General features: G+C 40.5%; 1 protein-coding gene across 1 annotated transcript in view; it reads right to left on the bottom strand.

Annotated features, from left to right (window-relative positions):
* Positions 1-579: 579 nt before the first annotated feature.
* The window catches only part of LOC124286922, a 63,301-nt gene continuing 53,296 nt past the window's right edge, over positions 580-10,584 (bottom strand). The window contains exon 3 of the mRNA XM_046723383.1: positions 580-724. Within this exon, the coding sequence (XP_046579339.1) occupies positions 676-724 (49 nt within the window). The 3' untranslated portion in view covers positions 580-675. The remainder of the gene's footprint in view (positions 725-10,584) is intronic.

Below are 10,584 nucleotides of genomic sequence, written 5' to 3'. Positions count from 1 at the left end.
TGATAACATCATTATATAATATACACACAGTGGCTTGTTTTATCCCATTTTCTTGAGAGGTGTTTTACCGGTTTCGTTATGTAACTCTCTGCAGCTACAGCTACTTCTGTGTATATGTGTATCAACAAGAGCCGACAGAATGTGTATCAGTGCAGAAATCAGTGTGTCTCTATGACCCTATGCAAGTTGTCCAGCCACGTACCTATTTACGCTTTTGTCAGTATGGGTATGTGTTTCGGAGTAGTCATCAATACTTGCGATACACCAACACATGCTACTGATCACATCAGAGAAGAACTATAAACTTCCATGCTAATATATGTCCAGAAGGCCTAAACGTAAGACATATACGACCACTCGTCACCTACTGTTGTCTTAACCATATGCTTGTAGTGTCCGATTACACATGAATGACAGGGACCATGCCCGCACCTTAGTGTCCAAGGGACAACAGAAAGACGATTGCATAAAGTCTGGTGTTGCTGGGTGACCAGTGACAAGAGGTAGACGATTACATAGAGCATGATGTTGCTGGGTGGGCGGTGACAAAATGTAGACGATTGCTCAGAGTCCGGTATTGCTGGGTGGCCGGCGATAACAGGCAGACGATTCCATAGAGTATGGTGGTGCTGGGTGGCCGGTGATAACAGGTAGACAAGCACTCAATGGATAGCTTTACTGAAGGGCACAGGAGAGCCAGCCAAAGTCTTCAAGTACATTCTCCCCTGAAAATTAGATTGAAATTAGATTTAACAATTGCATAATTACAAAACAACATTGCATACTTTCGTGTGCATAAATTATTGAAACTGTCTTCCTTTGTGGATTGATCGAGATTAATCAACACAGTAAACATAGTTCACGACAGCTACTCAGAAGTAGACATCACTAGTAGAATGATTGTCATTGTCGTAAGTTAAACCAGTTTGTCATACCTAAGCTGGTCTTTATGGCAGTATTGTTATCTTGGCCACTCTGTATGCGCGAAAAAAGGCAAGTACCGGAAGGCAAAAGAACATTATATCGGTATCACGTGTGTATTTGTATTTGTCACCAATCTGACCTATGACCTCCATGATCTGTAACATTACATATTACATCCATGAACTGTACCCACCATAACCTGTAACAACATTGCCTGTTTCCTCCACGAACTATAATCACCATGTCCTGCTTCAAATATAGCATGTAACTTACATGAGTTACACCTAACATGACTTGTAACTTCAATGACCTGTGACCACCCTGACCTGTATCAACGATGACATGGAACTGCAATGACCTGTAACCTGCATGCATTGAAACTTCCATGAACTGTAACCTCAATGGCATGTAACTTCAATGATATGTAACCTTCAAGACCTGTAACCTATATTCACGGCGGGGTACACCAGAAATGGGCTTCACACATTGTACCCATGCGGGGAGTAAAACCCGGGTCATCGTCGTGACGAACGAACACTTCCTCTGAGAAAGCCTACTGCCCCTCCATGAACTGTAACTGCAATTATCATGAACTGTAATCACCATGAATTGTAAACACATGAAATGTACTCACCATGATCAAAAACCAGATGAGCTATGAATTATTACTACCATGGCCTATACTCTCTACAGGGGCAGTGGAGAAGCCTTGTGGATAAAGTTCGCTTGAACTGTAACTACTACGGACTGAAGCCACCAGTATCTGGAACCTCTAAGAACCGTAACCATCTTGAACTGAACCTGCCACACTGAACCATGCTGACGTGGATGTAACACACAAACAGAAACAACTGTGCCCTGCCTAGACCTCTTCCCGCCCATCACCCATCTGCCAGTCTTACAGTTTACCGTTATGTACTGGTTTTCTAGTTGCAAGTGCAAAATCAAGGAACAGATAGATTGTGTAAAGGTTGGGAAATAGTAGATGGGATAGAAGTCGGGAACTGGTATATGGCGTAAAAGTAAAAAACTAGTAGATGGGGTAGAAGTCAAGAACTCGTTGATGGGGTAAAGGTCGGGAACAGGTAGATGGGGTAAAAGTCAAGAACTGGTAGATGTGGTTGAAGTCAAGAACTCGTTGATGGGGTAAAGGTCTGGAACAGGTAGATATGGTAGAAGCCGGGAACTGGTAGATAGGGTAAAAGTCAAGACTACTAGATGGGGTAGAAGTCAAGAACTCGTTGATGGGGTAGAAGTCAAGAACTCTTTGATGGGGTAAAGGTCGGGAACAGGTAGATATGGTAGAATTCGGGAACTGGTAGATGGGGTAAAAGTCAAGAACTCTTTGATGGGGTAAAGGTCGGGAACAGGTAGATATGGTAGAAGTCGGGAACTGGTAGATGGGGTAAAAGTCAAGAACTACTAGATGGGGTAGAAGTCAAGACCTCGTTGATGGGGTAGAAGTCAAGAACTCTTTGATTGGGTAAAGGTCGGGAACAGGTAGATATGGTAGAATTCGGGAACTGGTAGATGGGGTAAAAGTCAAGAACTACTAGATGGGGTAGAAATCAAGAACTTGTTGATGGTGTTAAGGTCGGGAACAGGTAGATATGGTAGAAGTCGGGAACTGGTAGATGGGGTAAAAGTCAAAAACTGGTAGATGTGGTAGAAGTCAAGAACTCGTTGATCGGGTAAAGGTCTGGAACAGGTAGATATGGTAGAAGTCGGGAACTGGTAGATTGGGTAAAAGTCAAGAACTACTAGATGGGGTAGAAGTCAAGACCTCGTTGATGGGGTAGAAGTCAAGATCTCGTTAATTGGGGTAACCACATGAATTGGACTCCCTAACCAAGAACAATGAGAAGCCTGACGACAGTGCACTTGGAATGAATGCGAGACATTTCAAATGCGAGGTCCGCATATTTAGCATGCATTCCGTGAATCTTGCCAATCACAATGCTGTCAAAAGGGATAGAAAATTCAATAACATAAATATATTCATTTGCTTTATGAAAAGAACAAGATCAGGTTTCTTTCAAGGCAGGAATTCTTCTGTGACTGTATATGGGCCTATTCCAAAGAGGTTTAAGAGCATCATTTTCCATGACGCCCTGGACATGTTCAGGGTCGTACCATAGATGGACCTCGGAGTTAAAACCACAGGCATCGCAAAGACTGTGGTAGAAGCATGCCATCATGTGTTTCAAGATGTACTGTTTGTGCCAAGGAAGGGCATCCACTGGCAAAGTGTTGATAGTCTCTGTAAATTCATTGCAAAGTCGACATTTCATATTTATATTTTTATTTAAGAATCACATTTTGGTGATTGCGAGTGGGATGTGACTGATCCTGGGCAGCAAAAAGAAAGCCCTCAGTTTCACCTTTAAGAACAACCGACTTTATCCAGGCGAACGAGTCGCTTGGATTACTGTTCTGTTCCACACACTGCATGGAAACACGATGTAATGGTTTCTCAGAAAGTTTCTCCGCAAATGCAAAAAACCTGGGGAGACTTGGTGAAGGACTTCACCTGGTTTACTCCCATCGCTGTACCGTCCAGCAGTACATCACCATCAGCAAAATCAACCGCAAATTTCAGATTCTTTCCAACAGCCTTGGCACGCTTAAAAAGGTGTGGAATTCCTTGCTTTTATCATGAGTTTTGACATGCATCACCAGAGGATCATCCGATAAATGAATCTGTGCAAAAGTACATTAATTTATAAAATTCTATAATGAAGGACCTCCACATTAATCAAACCCCGACCTTCAGAATTGATTGACAAAATTTTATAATGATTAAGGGAGGAACGAGGGTGGTGTGCTCTGTTATCAGACATGATTCTTCTGGTCAGGCGGTCAAGACTCTGGATATCTTGTTTTGTCCATCGACTAGTCCAACGGAATAGGAAAGGACTGGCAGAGCAAAACTTGAAACTTGTCTCGAACTTGCATTCCAAGATAGGTGTAGGCCTGATCTTCCACAAGATGCTCAATAACTCCTCCCCGTTGTAACTTGACTGATCCATCATTAATTACCTTGCCACGTTCCAAATGAAGAATATTACATTTGTTGAGTCCAAATGTAATACTAATATCATTAGAAAAGGACCGGAGAGAAGGAGAACTGCTCTTTCAAATTGTTAGCTCCTTTGGCAAGGAACTCGATTTAATCCATGTAAAGGAGATGAGTAAGCGGTGTTGGAGATCTGTGCTGAGGGGGGTCCAGGGTGATCCCTAATCAGCAGAAAGGTTTTACAGACAAGCAAAGGATGCAAAGGAATCTCGCTAGAATATTCCCCTTCTGATTGGAATAGATTCCAAAGTCTGTACCTGCCATTGCGAGTACATCTCAAGTTGAGTCGACCAGCAACCCATTAAAGACAAGTAAGAGTCGTATGGGTTATTTGTATTCAATGCAGCACTTGGAGAGGATGCGGTGATATGTTTTAGCCTCCTCCAAAATCATTTTTGTACAAGAAGTTGATACTTGCACCCCAAACATCCCTTTCTTGCCTCCTTCTGCTCTCTGTAAATTATATCATTGGAAGAGCAGTAAGTTGACAAGAGGTTTGTCAAACACCCTGTGAATATATTATATTGTGTATTCAAACATGTGATATGGCGGAAGTTTTTGGGGTCAGTCAAATCTCCTTTTGGGGGGAAGGAGTATTATGCGACCTTTGCAGAACCATGGAGGAACATCACCTGTGTCTATGAGAGAACTAAAAGAGTGAAGTATTGGTGCTTGGGCACAGTTTCCAATACCGGTTTCGAATACCATCAGGCCCAGGAGCTGTATTAGATATGGACTTTTGGATAACCCTTTCCAGACAATCTGGTGAGATGTAACAGAAAAATGACCTAGTTATTTTCTAATGCATTGCATGCTCGTAATCATGGACCTATGGTGCCTCAAGGTAACAGTCGCCGGGTACAGACCACAACTGTTTCCAGAAACTTTCATTGGCGCCCATGGTAGGCCGTTTATCATGTTCGCCACCACCCTTTGTTTTGAGTTGCCTGTAAAAATGCTTCTCATTTTCTAAAGAATTTATTTTGTTTGATAAATTTGCTCTTCTTTTCCCATTGTTTCTTTCTTTGAGTCCAAACCTTTAATTTTGCCTTAAGCAAATCAACAATTTGATGATGTGCCTTTTCTTTTGTTGTCTTATATTAGTAGTATAGAACGGGTCCGCACATAATGCGACTGGGGCATCAGAGGGGTTAGTGGGGTCATTTAGATCAGGTGGATCAGGGAGATTACTATGCACGAGGACTGATTAATATGGAAATGTATGCATGACGTCACAGGTCAGAAAGATAAATGAACCATTGTTTCATCGAGTGCGCTCATGCTATTTTGCATAATATAAATGAAAAACAAAGCACGGTTGATATGATGTGCACAGTGATGAGGTAATCATGTCACCCTGAATTATATATAACGCTGAATGCAGCCGGATTTAAAAAAGCCGGCGCTTGCCATATCGTGCGACCTATTTTCTCCAGCTTTCTATTGAAAAATGGATACAGGGTGTTACTTGAAAGTTCATAATCGCACAGTGTTGACTAAAGGCTGCTGTATAGGTTACACATGACTTATCGCAGTTCACAGATACGTTAATATTTCCTGGAGTCGGAATGTACAGGGAATGGATAAATACAGCAGTTACACAAATAACAGTATGAAGAGATATGGTCAGGTATGCAATTACCTACTGAGTCTTGCTTAAACAGTTTGGTTAATACCGTAATTGAATAGTGGTCTCACCTAGCCGATTCATTCAAGTCGTAACATTTATTCAATCTATTCATGACACACTCGTTTGCTTAACCAGTGAAGCAATACATTTACGGTATATATTACATTATAGGTAAGAGTAGATGCATTGTACATTTTTATTTTGAAGGTGGTTAAATCAAAGAGATCATGGGTTTTCACCTACTTGAACCTTTGTTTATTTGTTGTGTATGTGTTATCTGTCATAAATGTAACCGGTGTTAAATATATTTAAATGAATAGTGGTGAAGTATGAATGAATGTTCATGTAGTTTTATCCACCACGCAGTCTAGACTACCAGATAGTTTATTTTCCCACAGCTGTTTCATGTTTCTCTATATCCATTCTTCTGTTCATCCCTACTGCTTGTACTTTTTTCTCGTGAGTTTCATCATCTCACGATTCATGTCGTACGGACACTTCCAGATACGTTGTAAGCCCACGTTTTGACAATACTCAGCTTCCATGTCAATAAATATTGGCTGTCCCTTTTGACAGCAAGACTGCCACATTTCTGGGAGGGAAAGTCATTGACATCATCATCGGCACTGTCGTCCTCGCTCTCGTATCTGGCACGTTTTCTCTTTGCTTTCATGGCATTTTCAGGACACCAAGTTTTGATATGTAGTTGTAAGTCGTGCATGTTATCTATGAGCACCACGCAGTCGAGTGAGTTGAGGATCGGGAGGCAACCTCTGGTCTTGTCTTGGAAGTCGACTTTAGAGGAATATCTGAAGCGAACTGGTCGTTTTCATACACATCCATAAATTGATCCATATTTTCGGGGAAAATTCTCCGGGCAAAGATTTGATTTGTTGTTGATCTATGTGGGAATGAAATAAGCTGACATAATGAGCCTTCAAAGCAATGTCTCTCGATTCTTTGCCTCCTGGAAACAGGGTTTGTAGTAGAAGAAAGATCAGGACATTTTTTGCCATTTGTGAGGGAAAATCATACAAGACCACCACGTTCGGTTGACAAGCATTAAAGTAATCCTTGTCCAATATGTCGTAGGGAATTCCTTTCACAAACCTCACATGAGACAGCTGCTCTCTGATGCGCTGAAAAATGGCTGCCACTGAGTAAAACATCAAACAATGCAGTTTGGTAGGGGTTGGATCAAGCCATGTGGTAGCAGATGAAAGGTAAACACAGACTTTCCCCACCCACTAGGTCCAACTACGCGCACATTTGAGAGAATCAGGTATCGGAATCGTTCATACTGCTGGTGTTTGGAGGAGGAGGAGCACAGTGTGGATCCTCCCGGGGAGCTTGTCTGTCCTGAGGAAGAGGAGGAGGAGGCCAAGGCATGTGTCACAGAGGTGGGACATCTTATACTGAACTGTGGAGCAGCTCTCAATCTGTGTGTGTGTGTGTGTGTGTGTGTGTGTACTACTGTATTTGTCCCTTTCCTGTACATTCCGATTGCAGGACATATTTACATATCCGTGAACAGTGGTAAGTCAAGCCTAACCTCATACACCAGCCTTTAGTCAACATTGTGCTATTATGAACTTTCAAGTCACTCCCTGTATGCATTTTCAATATATAAAAATACTCTATCCTTTGAATAGACTAAATCGCACAGTCGGTTAAACAACAGGGTCACGTGACCACCTCGTCCACACTGAGCACGGGCCTTTTGAAACCCAGGTGCATTCAGTGTGATATACAATTCAGGGTGACATTACTACCTCGTGTCATTTGGACTGTGCATTGTTTTCGTTTCATGAAAGGTTTTATGCAAGATAGCATGAGAGCACCAGATCAAACACTGTTTCATTCACCTTCTTGATTAATCATATTAATCACGGATTCGATGGATCCGGTAAACGCAGTATGTGCGTACCCGTTCTATACTGATATTTTCTCCAAATTGACTTTTGTCTTTTAGACATTAGGTTCCCTGACGATCTTATTGTAAGGCACAGCTCTATCCAGGAAATGTTTCTTCTAGTTTCATTAAGTGTTACTAGAAACCGGATTTTCTTTGGTCTTTTGGTATGATCATTAGATGTTATTTCTTTGAAAACTGTGTGAAGGTCCTCCAAATTTCGAGCGACAACACAGACACAACAATTAACGTCATATAATGAACATTCCACAGGACGTTTTAGAGAAATAGCATCATTAAGAAAATCAATTTCATATTTGGGAAAGACCAACAGCGTTTTTGGCCTCCGTTTTTCTGAAAGTAAATCACAAATGTCTTCATAAATAGAGTTAAACAAAATGTAATCAGGATTTTCGGAAATATCTGCAACTGAGGAAGAAGAAGAGAGAGGGTATGAAATTTCTTTATGTCGGAAGGGGTAAGAAGGTTGACATGGCCGTCCATTAGAAATATTGGGTCTGCTGCCAGTTGAGCATTCTGTTAATACAAAGGTTCCTGACAGGCACCAGTTGAGGGTTAAACTGGCTCACCGAGCATGTGATTTTGCTTCGGCAGGAAAGCATACATTGGCATGGCGTTGTCCTATTTATTTTTTCTTATTTATCCCATCTTATGGTTCCCCAATCACCCCATCTTCAGGATCCCTTGTGCTATTCCTTGCACACACGCTCCTCGCTTGACGGGCATTTGTAAGTAATGACATGAAACTAACATTGCAATGTATAATACCAACAAACACACAGCTCGGTTGACGGACATTTGTAAGTAATGGTGTGAAGATATTGTAATGAAGCAGATGTAAAATGACACACACACTGATCGGTTAAAGGACAGACAGACAGACAGAGAGATATATTTGCGTAATATCGGCCTAGTGGCCTATCATACAGTTATACAGTTATATAAATCGATGTTCAGTGGTCAACTGTATCCAGCTCTTGTTTGGAATACATTATGCAGAAATAAAGCAATGAAAAATATTACCTGATTGTTTCTTGATTTGAAAATAGATTCTAAGGTTAATACACCTTTATACGCTTTTCGAAGTTGTACCAACTATGTTTCACGCCAACATTCGTGATATTTACATTAAAAAAAGACATGATTCTCGTCTTCAACTTCCAATGCATTAAATACAGTGCACAAATAGTCTGGTATGGGGATATCTTTTTACATCTAAATTTGTTTATCTTCAGATTGTTATGGGAAATTCGGAAATTGCAGTACGCACGTATTAAGTATTTGTTTTTCAATTCAGTGATCTACGGCTCCAAGTGAAGGTCATATTTAAATTGTGAATAGTGGCTGAGAAACGTTGAGCTGCAAATATCATTATGCCAAGTCTGGTAGGCTATATCTTTGATGCGTTGTTCGAAGGTTAGGATGAATAGCTGCACATCGCCAACACCTTGGTTTAACCATACATGTGAAAATCCGTTTTTGAATAAAATAGATCTCACACTTGACGCCCAATCAATTTTCAATAATCAATAATTTCCTGTTTTTTCTTAAAGACTCTAAACAATGAAAGACAGGCTTTGTTTGCTTGTTGTCCAAGAGTTTCACACGCCTTTGTCTATATTAATCTTGATGAAAACACGATACTAAGATATTATTTCATTAATAACAAGCATGGGACTTAGGATACATCTTTGTCTTACTCCACGGGAGGTAACAAACGCTACTGTTCTTGAATTACCAACTTTGACACAGGCCTTCACTGATGCGTACATACTTTTAAGTAAGATCAGTAACTTTCCATGACATCCACGTTGCATTAATACATAAAATAATTTATCCCTGTCCACAAAGTCAAATGCTTTTTTAAAGTCAATGAACCCGCAGTAGAAGTGACCTTTTATTTTACCCAAATATTTGGAACACAATGCCTGTCTGGTAAATAAATGATCTGTAGTAGAATATTGGGGACGAAATACTGCTTGACTTTCTGATATTAATTCATTAAGTTCAATCCATTTTCTAAGTCGTGATTCGATTATTGTTGTAAAGACCATAATATTTAGTAGTGAAATTCCTCTGTAATTTGATGGCTCCGTCTTATCTCCGGACTTAAATAAAGACAAGATAGTTCCAATATTCCAGTGTGATGGGGATATACCCTCATCTAAGATCTTATTAAATAACAACTTCAGATATGGGATTAGAAATTCCGCTGATAGTTTAGGAAGTTCCGGTGGTACCCCATCTACACCAGGTGTCTTCCCATTGTTCAGGTTAGAAATTGCATTTTTGATTCCTATTTCAGAAATTTCCCCATCGAGATAGATGTCCTGGTTAGCTAACCCATCACAGTCATGGTACGAATGGTGTTCTAGAACGTTTTTAACATGTTCATCAAAGTCAGAGTTCGTTTCAGTTACTGTAGGATTCGATAACTTCTTAAAGTAACTCTGCCAGTCCTAAGCTTGAATCCATGAATCATTGCTTGAAGGAAATGTTTGTTTTATCCTTTTTCCAAAATTCCTTGCAATTTCCATGAATTGCTGCATCGGTGATCTCGTCTGCTTCTTTCTTATCAAATTCGATTTTCTTAAGTGTGCAACGCTTTTTAAGGCTCATTTTGATTCTATGTACTCCCTTCGATTATCGTCACAGTTGAATTTCCTTAATTTGTGAAGACATCTATATTTCATTACTTTTAGTTGTTGGCAATCGTTATCAAACCAGGGTGGCTGTTTAATAGTCATTCGAACATTAAAAACGGTCGATGTGAGTTGTCTCCCTGTAGCAGCGACAATATATGACAGTTTGCCGACAGCACGGTTGATATCACCATCTAAATATTCCATGAATTCTGAAATCATCCCCATCACTTTGTCAGAAGTATACACATCAATGAAATGTTGTCTATCGCTATTGCTATAAACATATCTTGGCACTTTCAGAAGAGGTATACTAGGTGCAGCTTGGCTCGTCACAGGCTTGATGACGTCACTAAGGTGACATGATATAAGGAGATGA

The sequence above is a fragment of the Haliotis rubra genome, unplaced genomic scaffold, assembly GCF_003918875.1.
Source record: "Haliotis rubra isolate DU_JTF1 unplaced genomic scaffold, ASM391887v1 Scf1103, whole genome shotgun sequence".
NCBI lineage: Eukaryota > Metazoa > Mollusca > Gastropoda > Lepetellida > Haliotidae > Haliotis > Haliotis rubra.
The sequence above is the reverse complement of the archived record's forward strand: the minus strand, read 5'-3'. Positions and strand labels throughout refer to the sequence as shown.